Genomic DNA, 23,569 nt, shown 5'->3' with positions numbered 1-23,569 from the left:
AAAACTGAATTCAACAATATAAAAGGGATTATACATCATGACCGAGTATGATTAGGATTAATTCCAGATATGCAAGGTGGGTTTAATATTTGAAAATCAATCAATGTTATTTACCATATCAACAGTCTAAAGAAGTAAGATCATTTGATGATTCATACAAGGAAAACTTTTAACAAATTCAAAATGCATTCATGTTAAAAACTGTCACCAATTTAGAAACAGTGGGGAATTACCTCAATTTAGTAAAAATCTTCTATAAAAACTTACAGCCAACTTCCAGTTTCCAATCTAACACATAAAAAATTTTGAAGTCATCGTTCCTGTCCTCACAAGAAAAAGGCTGAACAAAGTGAAGATTATCAACTTTTCTTACATCCTTTTGAGATCTAAGGACAAACCTCTGCCCCAGAACTGGAGAGAAATGTGATACAGAGTCACCAGGAGTAGAAGCCACAGCTGGGAGCTTGGTAGGAACACTTACTGCATTAATTCATTCATTCAGACAAAAAATTATTGATATGTACATTCTCTTTTTCCAGACACAATACTGGGCACTGAAGAAACAGACTACAATATACTAAATGTTTGTATTCATGAAACTTACAATTCGTAAAAAGACTATAATGTGATTTGAGGGAGGCTAGAGAGTCTCTGCTCCAAATAGGTCCTTCACTGCTTGCTTATAAAATTTCACCATTAAAGAGCCATTCTTTTGGATCTTCATGGCCATTCACAAAGTTCTTTATCTTTAAGGTGGTGACCCATTTCACTGACTCATTCATGAAAGAAAAACTTACTGTGCACCTACTAGAGATTCAACAGTGCAGGAAATGAAACAAGTTTCCATCTACATGAAAGATTCAGCAGTGCAGGAAACAAAGCAAGTTTCCATCCACATGAAACTTACACTGTAGTGTGCATGCAGTGGGGAATCATAAAATAAGGAAATAAAGTGTCAGAATGTGATAACTGCTGTAAACAACAACAAGAAAACACATAAGGAAAGGAAGTTGGAACTGACTGTTGGGGGAAGTTGGGGTGAAAAAAAAAAGCATATTTGAACTGAGACCCAGGGGATTGGGAGGGAAAATAAGCAATAAGGAGAGGAGGGGAACAAAGTGAGAAATCTAGGGTCTTAAATATCAACCTAAGGAATCTAGACCATTTTGACCAGATAATAAAGCACAATTTAAAGTTTTGAAGCAAACCATGATAATCAGAGTACTGTTCTAAAAAGTCTGTTTTCTCTAGGTTTGAATGGATGGACTTGAGAAAGACAAATAAAAAACACAGAGCCTAGGTTGAAGCTACTGCAATTAGCCCACGAGAAATAGTGTGAAGGTCTATACTACCTCAATGGCAGTGGAAGTAAGTGAGTGAACAACAGGCCTACTATCAAGAGAGAAGAAAAAGTGACAGGACACTTTGGGAGGCCGAGGTGGGCAGATCACGAGGTCAGGAGATCGAGACCATCCTGGCTAACACGGTGAAACCCTGTCTCTACTAAAAACACAAAAAATTAGCCGGGCATGGTGGTGGGCGCCTGTAGTCCCAGCTACTCGGGAGGCTGAGGCAGGAGAATGGCATGAACCCGGGAGGCAGAGCTTGCAGTGAGCCAAGACTGCGCCACTGCACTCCAGCCTAGGCGACAGAGTGAGACTGTCTCAAAAAAAAAAAAAAAAAAGTGACAGGAATGGGGTAGAACAACGCTTTTCAGACTACATATGGTGAAGGCCTGGTTCTTTGTCTTTTGCTGTTCCCAACTGGTTGTAGATGAATATTTAAAACACAAACTCACACACTTGGATGTCTCAGCAATGTCAAATTGTTATGTAAGATTCTAAATGCTTACTTTCAATTTCTGTTCTTAATTTGGGCAAACTAGTAACAAACAGTTGGTGGCCCAGTACCTGTCTAGTGAGTAGGCTACACCTTGACTAGAATCAGAACAACAACAACAAAATTCTCTGATCCGAAGATACTGAGCTTGGGTTGATAGAGAAGATAAGATGCAATTATGAGAGAGGAATGGAATCCACAAGGAAGAAAAGTTGAGCTGAAGTTACAGTTTGGTCATGAAGAATTTAAGATATCAGTGAGACATCTATGTAAAATATTTAGTGGCTAACTATGGGGGAAAAAGATGAAGAAAATGTTATCATGGTAGAACATTTTTGTCCTAAGAGAAAGCTGGATTTAACATCTGCAAACACTGAGCTCTGGCTAAGGGTGGTGGAGTCGTGTTGATAATTTAAAACTGTGGATAAAATACTTAAAGGCATACAGGGAGACCAAAGTTAAAACTAGAGGGAATTTACCCTTAAAAGAAGAGAACTGTAATAGGCAGACTTCTAAGATAACCCCCAATGGCCCTGCCTCATGAATAATTGTATACGTTATATAATTACCCTCCCCTTGAGTGTGGGCTAAACTTAGTGACTTGCTTCTTACCAACAGAATATGGCAAAGGTGATGGGATGTCACATTTGTGATTCAGTTACAAAAGATTCTGACTTCCACCTTGCTAGCACTTTATTGATGTCTTAGCTTACACGCTTTGATAAGGCAAGCTGCCATGTTGAAAAGACCCATGTGAAAAGGAACTAAGAGCAGTCTCCAGCCAGCAGCAAGAAATTGAAGCCCTCTCTCCAGCAACCTGCTAGGAACTAAATCCTAACAAAAACTACATGAGCTGGGATGCGTATCCTTTCCCAGATGAGTCTTCCCAAGCCCTGGCTAACACTATAACTGAAAAACCTTGTGAGAGACGCTAAATCAGAAGGTCCAGTTAAGTTGTGCCTGATACCCAAAACAAAGAAACTATAAGATAACAAATGATTGTTGTTATAAGAGTTATCTTTTAGAGTAATTTGTTACACAACAATAGATAACTAATACAGCAATCACATGAGATTTACTTTCATAAATGCCTTTTTATAAAGCTTTTACCATGAAGTAACTAAAAAATCTGCAGGTGAAAAATCTCAAGTCAAAAGCCAGAGTCCTACTGCCTAAGAAGCCAAAGGACAGAGTTCAGGGTTATAAGAGTGACTGGAATTCAAGGTTGGATACTCTGTAAAGGAGGAAATCACAAAGAGCAGAGCCCTAAAATCTTCAAATACACACTCCTCAAATTCTTGCTGACTCCGAAAATACATGTGGGAGAGGAGACTGCAAGGAGCCCAAGGGGAGAACCACAGCTAGAAGGCTAAAGGAGCTGAGCAGAGATTTCAACAGTTGCCAACTGTGGTCTTTAAGAGTTTGGATTTTCAGTCTTGTCAAGTTGCTGGAGAGTAATAAACAAAATTCCAAAAGGGCTATAACATAGGAGAGTAAAGATCACATCTCAAAACTAAGGAATTTACCCTAGGTTTAAGGCTATAACCAAATAGCATCACCCTTACAAGAGCTAAATCTAAGTCTCTACGGTCAAGGTGACTCAACAGCAATTTAACCGCCTAGCAGAACAAAATGTAATACTTTTCAGAGGATAATGGAATCCACAGGAGTTACAGTATTAGCTATTTATACTAGCCAATCAAGAATTACTAGACTGTCTTCTATTTACCACCATGATGCAACTAGAAAATGAACAAAATGTTTGAGAAAATGGTTTGCAGACTGCAGACAACAGCCATATATGACTGTATTCCCTTGTATCACAGGAAAACAACAGAAGTCCCATGATTGCCCCAGGTTACTGCCTGGAGGCAGGTTCCAGGTCACAGAAAAAGCAGGGAAGGAATATAGAACAAGGGCCAATAGTTATTACTAAGTTAGGGCAAACGATTTTAGTCTAGGAAAGCCAAGATGGTTAGAATTTGGGAGGCAGAATTGGAGACAGAAGAGAGCAGCAAATAGATTTGTGCAATCTGCAAGAAAGTCTTATGCAGTCTTTGCCTAAATTCTTATCTGCATTAGGTACAAACAAACTACCAAAGGCTAGGCAAAGACCTAGCAGCAGCAACCCAAACAATTCCCAGCAGTCACACAAGGTTGTGAATAGTGTGAATTCCTACCAGCCACAAAAAGACCTCATAATATATAGTTTATCAGGGAGTCATCAAAATTTATTACCTTAGTAGTGGGGTTAAATTAGATGTAGACAAAAGGCTACTAAAACTACCATAACAAAGCTTAAAAGCAAGCCACGAAAGGATTAAACTGACTACAGAAAAATTTAACTGTATGCCAGAACAAAGTCCAGCACTATTAAAAGAATACAACAAAATCCAAGACTCAACAATGTGAAAATGTTATGAAGCTCACATCCAATTAAAAATTACTAAACATGCAGGATGGGTACGGTGGCTCACGCCTATAATCCCAGCACTTTGGGAGGCTGAGGCGGGCGGATCACCTGAGGTTGGGACTTTGAGACCAGCCTGACCAACATGGAGAAACCCCATCTCTACTAAAAACACAAAATTAGCCGGGTGTGGTGGTGCATGCTTCTAATCTCAGCTACTCGGGAGGCAGGAGAATCGCTTGCACCCGGAAGGCAGAGACTGCGGTGGGCCGAGATCACACCATTGCACTCCAGCCTGGGCAACAAGAGCAAAACTCTGTCTCAAAAAAAAATTACCAGACATGCAAAGAAGCAGGAAAATATGACCCACAACCAGGAGAAAAATCATTCTGTAGCAATAAAAACAAAAATAAAAGAGGAAACTATAAGACAAGGACAGTGAAAAAGCTGTTAAACAATGAGCTCCATATGTTCAAGGTAAAGAAAACTTGAATAAAAATGACACCCAATGGAATGTATAGAGGTGAGAAACAAAATACCTGGTATGAAAACTTCATCGTATAGAATAGTAAGATTTAGACACTGAAGAAGAAATGATATACAGCAACAACAAAAAAATAGCAATAAAATTATCTAAAATATACATGGACACACATGGACAAACAGAGCATCAATGACCTAAAATGTAAAGTCTAATATACATGTAATAAGAGACTCACATAATAGAAAAAAAATGACCAAGAAAGGGAAAAGTTACAAGAAATAATGGCCAAAATTTTTCTAATTTTGATGAAAACCATAAACCCACAGATCCAAGAGGCTTATAAACTCCAAGATCAGAATAACAGCAGACTTCTTGTCAAAAACTAGGCAAGCTATAAGAAAATGCAGAGGTGTCTAAAATACTGAGGGGGAAAAAAAGGAAACTTTCAAACTAGCATTGCTATATTAGGAAAAACAGCTTTCAAAAACGAAGGCAGCAAGGTGTGGTGGCTCATATCCTTAATCCCAACATTCTGGGAGGCTGAGGTGGATGGATTGCTTGAGCCCAGGAGTTTGAAGACCACTCTGGGCAATATGGTAAGACCCTGCCTCTACAAAAGATACAAAAACTAGCTGGGTGTGGTGCACACACCTGTAGTCCCAGCGACTCGGGAGGCTGAGGAGGAAGGATCACTAGAGCCCAGGAGGTCGAGGCTGCAGTGAGCCATAATCACACCACTGCACTCAAGCCTGGGTAACAGAGTGAGATCCTGCCTCAAAAAAAAAAAAAAGGCAAAATAAAGATTTTAAAATAAACAAAGCTGAGTGAATTCATTTTGAGCAGACCTGTACTACAATATGTTAACGGACGTTCTTTGGGCAAAAGAAAATGATTTGAGGCTGGGTGTGGTAGCTCACGCCTGTAATCCCAACACTTTGAGAGGCCGAGGCAGGCGGATCACCTGAGGACAGAATTTGAGACCAGCCTGGCTAACATGGTGAAACCCCATCTCTACTAAAAATACAAAAATTAGCCGGGTATGGTAGTGTACACCTGTAATTCCAGCTACTCGGGAGGCTTAAGCAGGAGAATCACTTGAACCCGTGAGGCAGAGGTTGCAATGAGCCAAGATTGCGCCATTGCACTCCAGCCTTGGCAACAAGAGCAAAACTCCATCTCACAAAAAAAAAAAGAAGAGAAGATCCAGCAACGAGTGCTAAAATTAGTGAGCAAAAGATTAGGGAAAAACAAGGTATCTGCATAGTCTAAAAACATCTCCCAAGATAAATTAAAAAGAAAAAAATATTAACTTTAAAGTGGAGAAGCACAGCAGAAGCTGTGGAGAAGCTGTGGAGAAGCATTAACCAACTGGTCGAGGTCAAAATCACTAGTAATGAGACTTATCAATATGAATTGATATAATTCACTGGAAAAGGCAACACAATCACCACTGTGGCATCCTTGACAAAAAAACCAAACTCGAACTAGTCATGAAAAAAAAAATTAAACAAAGGAAAAATGAGTGATATGCTATAAAACATTTGAAGAGTACTCTGCAAAAGTATCAAAGCCATGAAAGAAAAGGAAAGCCTTTCAGTCTTTGCTTTCAGACTGTCAAAGATCAGAGGATACTATGGACACATGACTATTAAAAATGTAACACAGGCCGGGCGCAGTGGCTCACGCCTGTAATCCCAGCACTTTGGGAGGCCAAGGCAGGCAGATCACGAGGTCAGGAGATCGAGACACGGTGAAACCCCGTCTTTACTAAAAACACAAAAAATTAGCCGGGCGTGGTCACAGGCACCTGTAGTCCCAGCTACTGGGGAGACTGAGGCAGGAGAATGGCATGAACCCAGGAGGCGGAGCTTGCAGTGAGCCAAGACTGCGCCACTGCACTCCAGCCTGGGCGACAGAGCGAGACTCCATCTCAAAAAAAAAAAAAAAGTAACATGGGATTCTAGAACAGAAAATGGACGTTAGTGGAAAAACTGATGAAATTAACTAAAATTTGTAGTTTAGTTTATTGTATTGTATCACTGTTAATTTCTTGGTTCTGATCACTATACAATGGTTATATAGGATGTTAATTAATATCAAGAAGCTGAGTGAAGGGTATATGGAAATCTTCCAAAATGGTTTTGAAACTTTTCTGTATGTCTAGAATTTGTTCAAAATAAAAAATTTTGAAAAATTGTTTAAAAACATAATTTAAACCTTAAAGCAAAATAATACCAATGTATTATTATGGGACTTATGATAATGTGAAGAAGTAAAATGTATTGACAATAATTGTATGAAGAATGGAAGGAGGGAAATAAAGGTGTTCTGTTGTGAAGTTCTTAGGATATATGCAAAATAATACAATATTATTTCAAAGTAAAATGTGTCAAGTTCTGATAATGTATTGTAAACACTAGAGGAAACACTAAAAAAAACCCCACAAGGATGTGTAACTAATATGCCAAAAGTTGAGATAAATGAAACTTTTATTTAAAAAATACTTAATCCATAAGAAAAGAGAGGAAGGGAAAAAAGGAACAAGTGGCTGTCAGGCAGGATAGAAACACAAGACCTAACTATATGCTGTTTACAAAACCCATTTTAAAAAGATAGAAAAAGGTATACAATGCAAGCACTGTATGACACTGTTGAATGTAAAACATTATCAACCACCTTGACCTTGCTGATATTTTTACAATCCTCCAAAAAACAACAGAATATAGTCTTTTCAACTGCATTTAGAACACTTATCAAGACAAGCCCTATTTTATAAATCAAAGCAAAAAAAAAATCTGAAAATCTCTCTCATATATTTGGAAACTGAACAATTAACTTCTTAATAATCCATGGATCAGAGAAGATATAAAAAGGGATATTTAGAAAATATTTTGAATAATGAAAAGATAACCTGCCAAAATTTGTGTGCTGCTAAAAAAGTACTTTGAGGGAAATTTCTAGCTATGAAATAGTTATATAATGAAAGAATAAAGGCCTCAAATCAATCCAAATGACCAACTTAAGAAAACAAAGAAAAGCGTATTAAACCCAAAGTAATAAGGAATTTAAAAATAAAGACCAGAAACAAAGAAAACATACAAACAAAAGAATTTTTAAAAGATCAATAAAATTGATACACATCAAGCCAAACTGATAAGCAAAGAGAGAAGGCCCAAATTACCAATTTCAAGAATGAAAGGGGAACACCACTATATATATATAGTGTATATACATATATGGAACATTAAAAGCATAACAAAAATGTGAACTTTAAGCCAACAAAATCAACAAATTGTACAAAATAGACAAACGCCCTAACAGATCAAACTACAAAATTTCAATAGAGAACAAATAGAAAACCTGAATAACTATGTGTCTATTAAATAAACTGAATTCGAAATTCAAAACTTGTCCATACACACAAAAAAAACCCTAGTCCCAGACTGTATGGCTGATAAATTCTACCGAACATTTAAGGAGGAAATAATACTAATTCTGCACAAACCCTTCTAGAATATAAAAGAGGAAGAAACATGTCTCAACTCATTCTATGATATGAGGACAGTATTACCCTGATACCAAACCATGATCAAAATTTTTAAAAAAGAAAATAAAATTACAGATCAATATCTATGATGAATACAGATAAAAAAAATCCTTAACAAAATTTTAGTAAATTAAATCCAGAAATATATAAAAAGGCCCTTTGAAAATGTACCTAGTAGGCAATCAAAGATTGGTAAATGAGTAATTTAGGTTTGTTTCACGGTTATAAACTTTCCTTTACTCTTAATTTGACTCACATTTAGGATTCTTATATTCTAAAATAACTCTTGTTCTTTATAGGGATATTTTTCAAATATTCAGAGTTCAGCTCTATAAAAATCAGAGCAAATCTTATTAAAATACATTTGTAAAACTATATAATTAAAAAGAGTTGGAAACACTTGTCCCACAAGTTTGAACAGATTTAGAGAGGTCAGAATTTATACCAGAACATTATTTATACTTGTCTTAAAAGCTTAATTATTCCTTTTCATTGCAAAGACAACTTCAGGGGCTCTTCTAAGCAAGTTTTCTGCAACTAAGGGACATGGACAAGTGACAATGTTCCTCTGATTTTGTAACATGCTGTCTTTAGGGTACAATGTCTGCCTCCCTCTCTTTCCCATACCTCAGCCACATGGAAAGTAAACTGTCTCCTTTGATCCTATCAAGTCCTTCTAAAACAGTTCAAGTACTATTTTTCTGTGTTCCATTTTTTTTTCTCCTGAGACAGGGTCTCTGCCACCCAGGCTGGACTACAGCGGCGAGATCACAGCTCACTGCAGCCTCAACCTACCGGACTCAGGTGACTCTCCCACCTCAACCTCATGAGTAGCTGGGACTGTGGGTGTGTGCCAGCATGCCCAGCTAATTTTTTGTAGAGACGGGGTTTTGCCATGTTGCCCAGGCTGGTTTCAAACTCCTGGGCTCAAGTAATCCACCTGCCTTGGCCTCCCAAAGTGCTATTCTGTGTTGTTGTTTTTTTGCCTCCTTTAGCAATAATAATTTCTCTGGGTTTTTGTTGTTTAGTGAAAATCACGACAATTTCCTAACAGTAATAAGTAAAGAGTTCATTTGTAGGTTTCTAATGTTTCTTGCTGGTTCCCAGTCAAAAGGAGTTATTTATTAACAACTATGAATTCCCTTTACTGATTTATCATTCCTGCTAAAGTAAGTTACTTAGCATTTGTACAAACATTCAAATGAGATTATTAAATAATGTTACCTGGACCATATAAGCAATTGTATCACTCCCGGCAGTCCTGAGAGAATTCCAAGAATTTTAGTGATCACAAGTTACAATTTTAGTTAATACTGAAAATATTACTGAAATATTATAATGCTGTACTAAAATAAAGTATATAATACTAAAATCTTGAAAATACTATAGTTTTTATAAATTATAAAGTTATAGTAATAATACCATAATACTATAATACTAAAATATAAAATAAAAATAGGTTAATAGTACTGAGCTTTATTAAATTTCCTTCAAGCCACATTTATTGAAAGCCTACCACTTAATGTCTAAAAAATTCACAGAAAAATTACATAATAGGAGTTAAACTAAATCTCTTAAGGTCAACTTTTTGAAAAAGTTGCTGACTCTGTTCAATATGCTTTTATATATAGATATTAATTATATACACATGTATGTGTCGGTTATATGTACATCATTTGACTTATAATCAAATATAACACCTCCATATTGCACAATAGTAAGAAACTGATTTTGTTTTCAATAAATGTTGATGAGTCAAATAGGTAATTTTTAAAATGCTGATTCTTAAATGTAAATTTAAGGAGGTGAAAAAGCTCTATGATGAAAACTGTAAAACAATGAAAGAAATTCAAAGGGACCAAAAAATGGAAAGACATTCCATGCTCATGAATTAAAAGGATTAATATTGTTACAATATCCATACTACCCAAAGTGATCTACAGATTCAATGCAATCTCTATCAAAATGCCAATGACATTCTTAAAAGAAAAAAAAATCCTAAAGGTCATGTGGAACCATAGAAGACTCTAAATAGCCAAAGCAATACTGGGCAAAAAGGACAAAATTGGAGGCATCACACTACCTGACCTCAAAGTACACACAAAGTTAGAGTAACCAAAATGCACAGTACTGGCATAAAAACAAGACAATAGATCAATTGAGTAGAGAACCCAGAAATAAATCCACATATTTACAGCCAACTGATACTTGATAAAGGAGCCAACAATATACATTGAAGAAAGGACAGACCCTTCAAGAAATGGTACTGAGAAAGCTGGATATATATATGTAGAAGAATGAAACTAGACCCCTATCTCTCACTATATACAAAAAACTAACTCAGAATGAATTGAAGACTTAAATGTCAAGAACCAAAAATATAAAACTACTACAAGAAACATAGGGGAAACACTTCAGGACAATGGTCTGGGCAAAGATTTTATGGGTAAAACCTCAAAAGTAGGGCAAACCCAAGCAAAAACAGACAAATGGAATTATTTCAAACTAAAAACTTCTGCAGAGCAAAGGAAACAAAGACTGAAGAGACAACCTGCAGAATGAAAGAAAATATATGCAAACTACTCATCTGACAATAGATTAATATACAAGAACTCAACAGCAAAACAATAATCATCATTATGTGATTTAAAAATGGGCAAACAATCTAAGTATACATTTCTCAAGACATACAAATGGCCAAAAGGTATACGAAAAAATGCTCAACATCACTAATCATCAGGGGAATGAAAATCGAAAGTACAATGAGAAGGTATCTCAACCCTATTGGAATGGCTATCATCAAAATGACAAAAAAAAAAAAAAAACATCATCACAACAACAACAACAAAAACAGATAGATACTGGTGAGAATGCAGAAAAAGAAGAACTCTCATACACTGTTGGTGGGTGTACCATAAATTGGTACAGCCACTATGGCAAACAGTATGAAGGTTACTCAAAACACTAAACAAAAACCTACCACATGACCAAATAATCTGACTACTGGGTATATATCCAAAGGAAAGGAAATCAGCATATCAAAGAGATACCTTCACTCTCTTATTTATTACAACACTATTCACAATAGTCAAGATATGGAATCAACCTCTAACAACAGATGAAGAAAGAAAATGTGGTATATATACACAATGAAATGCTATTCAGCCAAAAAAAGAATAAAATTCTGTCATTCACAGCAACATGAATGAGCCTGAAGGACATTATGTTAAGTGAAATGAGCCAGGCACAGAAATATAAATACTGCATGTTCTCTCATGCTAAAAAAGTTGATCTCAAAGAAGTAGCGAGTAGAATAGTGGTTACTAGAGGCTGAGAAGGGGGGCGGGGGTTGGGGAGCAGCGGGATGGGGAGAGGTTGGTTAATGGACACAAAACTACAGCTAGATAGGAGGAATTCTATCTGTTCTAAATTCTACTGTTCTGTAACACTGTTGGGTGACTTTAGCAAACAATTTATTGTATATTTTCAAATAGCTAGTAGGGAGGATTTTGAATGTGTCCAGTGAAAAGCAATGATAAATGTTTGAGGTGATGGATGTGCTAATTACCATGATTTCATTATCACACATTGTATACATGTATGGAAACATCACATTGTAAACCACAAATAGGTACAATTATTATTTCTCATTATTATTTCTCATACATATGAATGATGTGAGAATTGCTTTGTAAATGAAGAAAATGATATGGGTTCTCAAAAAGCATATTTTAATATATTAGATAATTTTCCTAAGCAAAAAAGGTTATTTTGACAACTAGACCCACATGAAATTGTATACTACATAAATATGTAGCATTTTATTGAACCTACAATGTAGGTAAAACACATTTTTAAAAATACTCCAACTTCTGTTTTTATAAAGAAGAATAAATAAGGGAAACTTTAAAGAAAGAGAAGAAATCCTAAACCCACAATTCAGAGAGAAAAGAAATCACAGGAATATTAGCAAAATACAAAATGAAGTTTATACCTGGTTTCAATGAGCAACGATTTCCTTCCCAGAAAAATAAAATCCTTTAAAACTTCACTGTCTAGAGTTGCCTGAATAAATAGATTCATTATACAAACTGTCTATCTGGTGGCCCCTGCTCTAATCCACTCATAAACAGAGAATATACAAAAGCACATCTTTTACAAGAAACTCAAAGGAACCAATCAGTTGGGAAAGGAGGTAAAAAAGTGCTTATTTCCTGTTTTCCCTCTGAAAACATGGGTTCTTGACTGTCTTTGTATAGAGTGAAGAGTCTTTTTCAAGATTAGAAATGGAGAAAGAAGGAATGACAGGAAGAATGGAACACTGATCTATAAAAGAAAGCAATGACTAAGGTTTCAATTTGTCTACTTAACCCAAAAAGAAGGGACACTTACTTTATTTGTCTATGCCTTAACATACAAAAGGAGAAAAGTAAATGAACATTACTAAATGAAAAGTTTTCTTAGCTACTTTCTGATAGATCTCTGGCTCTGAACAGTCTGTTCCAGTATCTTTTTATTGTTTTCTGCCAATCTTAACCCATGTGAATATGTATCACTGGTATCAAATCACATTACATTAATAAAAATGTCATTAATGCTTAAAAGGATAAATGTTCTAATATTTTTTTCCTATCAAGGCAACAGCATAGCCCAACCTTGTGTAGTGGTTAAATTCCAATTATATTATTTAAACTAAATAGTAGGCTCTATTTCGAAAACTCCTAATTTTAAAAAAATTATTTTTATTTTTTAGAGATAGGGTCTAGCTCTGTTGCCCAGGCTGAAGTGCGGTGGCGCAATCATAGCTGACTGCCCAGCCAACTCCTGGGCTCAAGGATCCTCCTGCCTCAGTCTTCCCAGTAGTTGAGATTTGAGGTGTGAGTCACAGTGCCCAGCAAAAAACTTATATTCCTCAAATATACTGCTGAATAAAAACTGGATGGCATGATTTAAAGTGATATATTTATTCAAACAATGAAGAATAAGCATCTAATATAATATAAATTTAATATATATTTATAAATAATGTAGCTCTAATATGCATAAATGAAAGTTTAACAAAATTATAATTAGCATATATTTTGAATTAAAAATTCCCTGTTATGGGTTTCTGCAGTAAGTCAAATTACATTAAAGGTGTTTAACACTTTAAAAAATGTCAAATTTCCATTTTACTTGATCATTGAGCACAGGTCTTATATTATAAACATTCTCCAAGGAGCTCAGAACTTCTTTTAAATTAAAAACCCATTAAAGCAAGATCTACATCACAGAAAATAACTATTTCTGTCTTTCCGTTACAATAAAAGATAGCTCTCAAGAATTAAAAACAAATATATAGTGATCAGGGAACTGCAAAACAAAACTACAATGAGATACCAATTCACACGATAGAATGGTTATAATAAGAAAAGACGGATAATAACAAGGTTACTGAGGATGCAGAGAAATTGGAACCCTCAAACACTGCTGGTAGGAATGTAAAATGTTGCAGTCCCTTTGGAAAACAGTCTAGTAATCCCTCAAAAAGGTTAAACATAGAGTTACCATATGACTCAACAATTCTACTAGGTATATACTCAAGAGAAGTGAAAACAAATGTCCACACAAAAACTTGTACACAAATACAGAAACTATACTCATAACAGTCAGAAAGCAAAAACAACCCAAATGTCTGACAACTGATAAATGCATAAATAAAATGTGGTATACTCATATAATGAAATATTATTCAGCAATAAAAAGGAATGAAGTACTGATACATGCTACAACCTTGATGAGACTTGAAAATATGCAAATTAAAAGAAACCTGTCATAAGAGACCACACATTATATGATTCTATTTATAGGAAACATCCAGAAAACACTAATCTATAGAGACAGAAAGTAGATTAGTGTTTGCCTAGGGTTAATGAGTTAGGAGAAATTAGGAGTGATTGCTTAAGGGTTCAGAGTTTCTTTTGGAGGTACTGAAAATGTTCTAACATTATCTCTGATGGTTACATAAATCTCAATATTCTAAAAACCACTGAATTGTTTATTTTTAATGTGTATATTGTATGGTATGTGAATTATATTATAATTAAACTGTTAAACCCAATCCTCCCCCGCAATCTTGTGCAATGGCTTTCAACTGCAGTTGCACATAAACTAACACAGGCTGCTCTTTAAAAGTACAGACCCTGGACCTACCAGAGAATCAAAATCCATGGGGGGTGGTACCCATTTTTCTAGATTGTGGGGAGACTACAGTGGAAACGACCAAGATTTACATTTCAAATTCTGACTCTGCCAACCTAGAAGCATGATCTTCAGTAAATTACCTAATTTTTCTACAGTGTCAGTTCCTTCTTCAGTAGCATGGGGAAAATACCTATTTCATTGGGTTACTGTAAGGATATAAGATAGTATAATTAAAGTATACATGGACAGAACAATGTATAGTATTATGATTCATGTGCTCAAACAACAGCCATTCTTATTATTATGATGTTATTTTTACTAACCTTTATTTTCTTGTTCCCTATAAAGAAACAGATGACCCAGACTTCTGCATGTTTGCCCCAGATCCATGTATCTAAGTTAAACTTTATAAATCATAATTCCTTATGAAAAACATTATACTTTTAAAAGCAGTTTACTTTCTGATGCCCTGCTTAGAATGAAATAAGCAACATTTATGATATTACCATTTTTACAGAAGTACAGCAATTACAAAAACACAAACTTCAGTAATGTCACTAATGATGGGAAGGAGGCCATTAACAAATTCAATGGCTGTTTTTAAAATTACAATTTAGGAATAAAGGTCAAAAGATTAGGTAGCCACAAATATAAGCCACATAATTACTTAAAATATGCCAATTTTAAAAGATACATTCACTTTTTAGTAAAAATGCTATCTATATGCTCAAGAACATATATGTATATTCTTAATTCCTAGGTAATTTGATAGCATTGCTATGGAGAAAGTCCTTAGAGACTTGTGAATTAAAGCTAGACTTTTAGGACTGAGTGTAACACATACACAAAACAAGAACAAAGACAGGAAGTAACTTTTATATTTCTATGTAGAAATTCAGCATTTATTTCTCCAATTGCCTATAATTCTATTCCACAATGAGCCATAACATGCAGGTCAAATTTTGACTAAATATGACACTAAAACAAGTCATTCAACAACCACATTCCTATCTGAAGACATGGAATGGTACATTTTCACCCAGAAATTCCTGGGAATATTTTAATATCTCGTGAGTAAGTCATACTCTACAGTACATTACTTGAGAAAACCTATCATAAATTTTCTAAACACATTAAATTAAACCAAAATTTAATTAATATTTGGATTGTCTAGTTAAGAGTTAAATGTAACAAGTCATACCTAAAATTTAAACCACATCTTTTTTCAAAGCTAAACAAAATATTAAAACACCCACAGAATATCATATCTTTGAAAAGCTGCAAAACCTAAAAATCAGAAAGTTTATCACTCATTTTAAGACCAATGCTGAAAGCAACAAAAATATAATCTTTATTTTTCTCAGAATAAATTGCCTTTAATACAAAAAGAAAACATCCTTTAAAAAGCTTCATAATCAACATTTTATGACAATTTTTACAAATCTTATAAAAATGGCCCACAGAGGCAATACCTTTATCAATTTTTCAAAACTGATGTCAATGGATTACTATATTCCAAATGTTTCAGAATGTTTTTCCATAATTAAAAATGCCAGAACTAATTTTTAATTTTTTACTGACATGTTCACACGTTTATATTCCCTATTTTTTTCTCCTACTACCAGCCTTTAAAAAACATTTTCTTTGTTTTAGTACAAGTTAGCTTTATGTGAAAGACTGGAATGAAAATTAGCAAAATGGTAACAGTGCTGCATTCACTACAGGTGACGTTTCTTCTACCCTTCTAAATTCTTGTGTTATTTTTAATAAACATGTAAGTACTTTCAAGATGCAAAAAAAAATTTTTTTTCTATTTCTTATGACACTGCTCTTTTGTAAGGCTCTGACTTGTCAACCTTTTGTGGTAAATTAGGTAGAAAGTGATGTGAATTTAAACATCTTTCAGATAAAGGTGGAAAAGTCAGAGAATGAGAAAATGTAGTTTTCATATATCTAATAAAATTGTATCAACAGATACTTTAAACACAGTTAGCAACAACTTGAAAATTAGGCAAACATCTTTTCTTCTTTAAATTTACTTATTCTCCAATGAAAGTTAAAGAAGATTAGGTTTGTGTGGGAAAGATCTAATTACATCTATTTTCTAACTCACTTTTTAATTCTATGAAACAATTTCAAGCCATGTACTATTAACAGTGCTGAAAATGGAATAAAGTAAACCATAAAAAAGTTGTAATTTAGAAATAAGCTGTTTTTAGGCAAGTATCAGGCATTTTTTGACATGAGAAAGCACTCAAAATTATTTAGCATAACAAATACTACAAATAATAATAATCCAAGGCCTCTTACCAATTTCAGCAGGTAGTTGTTTAATTTTGTTCTCTCGAATGCTAAGCATGCTGAGTTTTGACAAGTTTTTGATGTCCTTTTCCACAGTAGTTATACGATTAAAGCGAAGGTAAAGAGTGGTGAGAGAATCCAGCCTATACACCACTGAAGGAATTTCTCTCAGTTTATTATGCCGTAAATCAAGCATCCGCAGCTTCTTCAAGTTATCAAGAGAGTCAGGCAAACTGGTAAGTGAATTTTCACTTAGAGCCAGTGTCATGAGATTTACTAAACATCCCACCTCTGCTGGGAGGGACTGCAATTTGTTACTGTATAAATAAAGTTCTGTTAATTGAGTCAACTCTTTGATTGATGATGGCAATATGTGTATAGATCTCTTGGATAAGTCCAAACGCATTGAATTCTCTTCCCGGCATTTGTTGAGCTCTTTAATCACCTCTGCATTGCTGGATTTTTTTCTAGTCCCAGGTGCTGGGTTTGGCCGTTTGATCGTATTGTCAACTGAAAATGCCACCCCTGGTTGGGCAGCACTGGAGTCCTTCTTTCCATCTTTGGCATCTTTCCCTTTGGTCTTAGGTTCTTTTTCTTTGCTCTCTTTCCCAAAACCTCCAGAGGCTTTTGCCTCCTTTTCTCTTTCCTTGGCTGATGGTACTTTGGGATCTTTTTCTTTAGAGTCTTTTTCTTTTCCTAAACTACTACTCATGGTGACTCAAGCCTGGACAAAAACTACATGAACTCCTTTTATTTTCCAGTAATTGAATTCAAAGATGAAGAGACAAAGATCCTACACAATCAAAAAAGTACTGGCTTGAAGAAGTAATCAGCATGGAGTAACATCCATCTGTTACATGTTGGATCTAAAAGCACTATGCCCATTTCTGATCATTCATTCCAACTGGTAAAATAGTGCTGGTCAATCAATGATTCATTAGAGTTCCTGAAATATAATATAGACAGTATTAAATTACTTAAGATAATTTATATTAAATAGGCTCTGAAAAACAATCTTATTAGAGTTTGCCATTTTCCTATGATTTCATTCTCAAATATTTATGAACATCCTTTATAGGTAAAAATCCATTTAAAACTACACAGCTTAATAAGGCTGGCTCTACCTTCAAGAAACTTGCGATCTAATAGGAAGATGTATGAATGTAAGTTACTTTACTAGAAAATTTTATAAGACCTAAAAAGTGGAAGAAACCACAACAATAAGCTTAATATTTATTAAGTGCTTTCTATGTACTAGCATTATTCTGAGGAACTCACATGTATTAATATAACACATACAACAGCCCTATGAGATACATTGTTATCCCCATTTTATACAAAGAAACACTAAAGCACAGAAATATTTTTAAGTAACTAACTCTGAGATCTTGGAAACATGATGGAGCCAATATTCCAAATTAGGTAGTATGTGCTCACAGCCTATGTTGCTAACCCACTACACTAAAACAGTTCTAGCTACAATTAATTGGCGGATAGCTTTAGATAACAGAAAATATTTCAGTGGTGGTGACGATAGAAGGGAGAGCAGTCTGGCAAAAGAAAAAAAATGAACAAAGTGAAATATGTATGAAAAACAGCACAGTTCAGGGAAAGGGGCATTAATAATCTGTACTTTAATAAGCACTCTACATGATTCTGATGGAGGTAGACCTGAGGATCACCTTTGAAAACCAGTGACAAAGGGCAATGTCCAATGATGTGTATATTCTAGGGACTGAAAAAGAAAGATCAATGGCACAGGGTTCTTAAAAGCAGAAAAAGTCTGCTGGTAAAATGACAGGCCGAAAAGATTGGCAAAGGACAAAAAGATTAGTAAAATATTTATGGAAGGAATCAGTCCTCCCTAAACATTTTGAAATTTAAAATTAGTAATTCTTATTTTATGACTCTATTGTTAACTCTATTTAACTAACTGGTAATTATTTGGTACTAGAGATTAAAGATAAAATAACTTCTTACCTGACTAGCTTAAGAGGTTAAAACAGTTATTAGAATTTTGTCAGACTACCAAAAGGATGTGATTATGTTAAGTGCTAAGGATTCTGCTAATAATTTATTTTTATAGGATGTGAACCTCTCTGTATACAAGCTTGTAGTTTAATTAGACAGCCAAAACACTCACATATAACAAGTAATTGATAAGACAGCATATTATTAAATCCTCAGGCAAGTGGCATATGCTATAGCACTTTTGAGAAAATTTGTAACAGTGAGAATGGTTGAGAAAAGCATACAGGACTTAGGCTAACTAGTCCTGGATTAATGGGTTGTGTTCAAGCAAGTAAAGGAGAGACGGCAAAGCATTACAGGTGGGTGGCATGAAAAAGAAAGTTTTGCCTAGAATAGGGAGTGGAGCTTAGTTTGCACGGGACACTGAAAATGTGTCACTTTGCTGAAGCAAATGGTCAAATGTGCAGAAATAACAGGAACTGGGGTAGAGGATGAATAATCTGTAAATTTGAAACTGCACAGTATGAACTTTACTGGTATATAAGATTCTACAGTTAAACAAATACATCATTATTTGCTAGCACACCAGGAGAGCTCTATCTATTACTACTCAACCCTTTCAAAAAAAAAAGAAAAAAATTATTTTGCGCTGCGATGGAGAGAGACTAAGAAAAACTCTAGAGATACTGATTCAGAAAATAATGCTGATAAGCCAATATGAAAGTACATTTACTAAAACCATACAACTGAATAATGGGAAATATGCATAGCTAAAGGGTTACAGGCATTGCTTATCAATTTGTATTTAAGAAATGTCATTATATCAAGTTTCTGGAAATCAAATTTCTATTTAGCAAGATATGTATACCCTAAATTTAGAAGGACACCTCCTATATAAGGATCAAATGAAATATATAAGGTGTAAAATCACATATATTAAGTACAGAGGATAGAACAAGATTATCCCTATTAAAAGGTAAGAAAACTTGGAAAGAAATAAAAAGTAAACTTTTCTAATGATAAAAACGAAAAAAGAAAATACGTGACCTGAGATATTTGTTTAAAAATACAAATTCCCAGGCTCCATCACAAATCACTGAATCAAAATTTTAGGGAGAGGGGGTCTAGGTATTTTATAAAAATAAACGCCTCAACAAAAGCTTATCAAGTTCGGGAAACACATGATATGACCAAATGTAAGATCTGAACACCAGTATATTTAATATTATATTTTTCAAATAAAATTAAAAAACAATGAATGTTGAAGGTAATGGGTGGGTCAAGAAAGAAACTGTATTAATGAAAATATAAGTTATTAATAAAGTTCCCATTGAAATCTAAAAGGACTTTCCATAATCCATAATACTATCCACTGTATCTGAAATTCAGACTGATACTTGAACTGTCTGATGGGTTTACTGCAGTGGTGATGAATTTGAACTAGTGACCCACAAACTCATCCTGTAGCACTTGTACCTAATGAGAATTGCTGATATATATAGTTCAATAATAGCTCATAAGAAATATAACTAGTCAGAGAATAAAGCTTTTGACTTTGACAAAATTACTATGCTTTACTTAAGGGAATTAACTAACCAGACAGACCTAGCTATTAACTAAAAATTTTTCACATCCAGTAAAAATATTTTTGGCCAAGAGAACTAACAAATTATCTGACAGTCAAAAATTAAGTTCTGGATCTAGTTCAGACCTGAATCAGGTGACACTGTCAAATGTTTTAGATAAGAAAACATACTGAGAGTAATCTTTCATGTTTCTTGGAAATAAGTTATTTATTTAATAGTTGTTTTTTAATCACTTCAACTCCACTATGTTTTGGGGGAAGGCTATATTTGCACAAAATTTGAATCTTGCACTCATTTAGGTAATAGAATACACAGTACCCAGTCTCAAAATGCTTGAAATCTAGTGATAAAAGCATAAAATTGCAACAATAATTAAGCTGAGGCTGGCAAGGAGGTTTTTATACTGGGATCTTTACTACCCCAGAGGACTCTTTTATTCACCTCCACCTAATAACTACCGCATATGAAGCACTTGATATGTTAGCTCCCTTGAATACACTTAACCATTAGTGACCCCAAACAAAAACACTACAAATTTGGCCAGGTGTGGTGGTTCACTTCTGTAATCCTAGCACTTTGGGAGGCTGAGGCAGGCGGATCACTTAAGGTCAGGAGTTCGAGACCAGCCTGACCAACATGGTGAAACACCATCTCTACTAAAAAATACAAAAATTAGCCGGGCGTGGTGGCGGGCGCCTGTAATCCCAGCTAGTCGGGAGGCTGAAGCAGGAGAGTCACTTGAACCCAAGAGGCAGTGGTTGCAGTGAGCTGAGATTGTGCCACTGCACTCTAGCCTGGGCGACAGAGAGAAATTCCTCAAAAACAAAACCAAATAAAAACTACAAACTTGGTGGAGCTCTGAGTTGATACCATTTTTCTCTGGAACATAACTATATTCCAAATTATGAAAACTCTGAATTTCAAATTCCTAAGTAGAATAGCTCCTCTAGTCCCAATTTACAGATGAGAAAACTGAGGCACCAAAGTCAGATACCTACTAAGTGACTAAGGAAAAATTCAAAACCAGGTCAGCCTGGTCAGGACTCAAAAGCCCAGATATATTCTTTTCCCATCCCATGTTGGATTTCAGAGATAAAACATCCAAATCATGACTATATGAGGGTGGTGATTACAATTCATTTAGGCTTCTAATGGCTTCTAAGTCAAGGGTGAGCAAACTTTTTCTGTAAAGGGCCAGATTTTAAATATTGAGGCTTTGCAAGACAGATTGCTTTCTGCTGCAGGTACTCAATTCTGTCAGTTTAGCATAAAAGTAGACAATATGCAAATGAGTAAGAGTGGCTGTGTTTCAATAAAACTTTACCAAAAACAGACCTCAAACTGGATTTGGCCATCAGGCCGTAGTTTCCCAAGCCCTGTCATAAGTCAGTGTCAGGTTTTAAATCATTCCTTTCAGGAACTATATTTTTATGCAAATTGGACACAAGAAGTAAAAAATGTAGGCTGCCAAATTTGGAAACGCTGGTTATTCAAATTTAGTAATTTGGACTTTATCATGCAGACATCATGATTCTTTCAACTCTAATGTTCCCGCAGTGTACTCTTAGGGGCTGCCAAGAGTAAATATAAAAAGCCAATAAAGGATTCCTGAAGGAGAAGAGGCTATGATTACAGTCATATTTTAACAAAATTTACCTGACAATGTTTAGAATGACTGTAAACAGTCAGGACTTCAGAAGGAAGGCAGAAAATTTAAAAAGCAATAATAATTTCGTGTTTAATCAGTGCCAGACATTTTCAGCAAGAATTCCCTAATGTTCAATCATTGCCAGACATTTTCAGCAAGAATCATCTGGCGAGCTTAGAAATCCTAACCCCTAATCCAAGAATGCTAACAAAATAAATATGTGTGGTAGGGAACAGTAAGCTGTATGTTTAAAGAGTTTTCCAGGTGATTCTATGTAGAGCCAAATTTGGAAGCCACTGCAACAGTCCATGCCAAACATGATAAAGGTACAATCTAACTATTTTTAGCTACAGTATTTTGGAATTTTGTAGGTTCACTTTAGGTTGTCTCAATGTTTAGAGAAATGCTACTGGCATTTAATGGGCCAGGTCTGGAGATGAGAACTATCCTTGCATACTGTACAACCTTCAAATACCTACCAGATATATAACTAGGTGAAATACCTGTTTATAATTTTGAGCACCTAATTCCATTTTACACAAAAACTGCAATATTTTTGCACTATTCTTTAAGAGTTATTTGTTATTTCTGATGATCACTGATACTCATACTGATCTTGGTATCCGAGTCACAAATATAACACGTCTATATCAGTTTGCACTTCTAACAATCACATTCATGAGGACATATGTACAAACTTTTGCCCTTCATTGCTTTCTGGTATTGTGCCTGAACACTTAAATACTGAAACATAAAATGTATAATAAATTCTTCATTTTTTTCTAATATCATTGTGCCTAAGCATTTACATAACATATAAAATGTACAATATTTTTCTTATATATCTCCTTTAAGAAATTACATAGATTTTTAAAAATAATGTAGGTTACTATCATTTTAGAAGAGTAAGGAAGTGTTACAGAATGTTGCATAAATGGGATATTAGGTCTGATGTACTTGAGAACAACTGGTTTAAACTACAAAGGTACTAGGAAAATATAGGAATAATTCTAGAGACAGAAAGCAGTTGGGGATGAACAGGAGTAGGGAGAAGGAAGGGATTCAGGGTAATGTCTGAGTAGCCGGCTTAAATCAGGTGGAGGCAGCATGATTATTCAAGACAGGGAACAACAAAAAGAAGAAAATTAGTAAAATTTTGAACAAATTTATACTTAGATTCTAGTCTAGTCCACACTTGAAAATGTGATTTTAGAATAAAGGAGGGAGGTCTGGGCTAGAAATAAAGATACAGCTTTGGTGTCAACAGCAAAGGTTTCAGATGAGACTATCCACAAAACGCATGTAGAAGATGATACTGGTACTCTGGGGAAGATAATTATTTAGAAATGGATGGATGGGCCAAGTGCAGTGGCTCACGCCTGTAATCCTAGCATCTTGGGAGGCTGAGGCGGACGGATCAGGAGGTCAGGAGATTGAGACCATCCTGGCCAACATGGTGAAACCCCGTCTCTATTAAAAATACAAAAATTAGCTGGGCGTGGTGGTGCACACCTGTAGTCCCAGCTACTCGGGAGGCTGAGGCAGAAGAATCGCTTGAATTGGGAGACAGAGGTTGCAGTGAGCCAAGATCACACCACTG

The 23,569-nt window shown here is 35.1% G+C and overlaps 1 protein-coding gene across 5 annotated transcripts in view; it reads right to left on the bottom strand.

Annotated features, from left to right (window-relative positions):
• The window catches only part of SHOC2 (SHOC2 leucine rich repeat scaffold protein), a 93,797-nt gene that overhangs the window by 31,515 nt on the left and 38,713 nt on the right, over positions 1–23,569 (bottom strand). For 4 of the 5 annotated variants that reach the window (XM_003825582.4, XM_034931455.2, XM_055093374.1 and 1 more), the window contains one exon: positions 16,774–17,710. The exons of the other annotated variant lie outside the window; for it this stretch is intronic. In XM_003825582.4, the coding sequence (XP_003825630.3) occupies positions 16,774–17,476 (703 nt within the window). In that variant the 5' untranslated portion in view covers positions 17,477–17,710. The remainder of the gene's footprint in view (positions 1–16,773; positions 17,711–23,569) is intronic. 5 annotated transcript variants of the gene reach the window in all.

This window comes from Pan paniscus, chromosome 8 (genome assembly GCF_029289425.2).
Source record: "Pan paniscus chromosome 8, NHGRI_mPanPan1-v2.0_pri, whole genome shotgun sequence".
NCBI lineage: Eukaryota > Metazoa > Chordata > Mammalia > Primates > Hominidae > Pan > Pan paniscus.
This window is presented reverse-complemented; position numbering and strand designations above follow the sequence as displayed.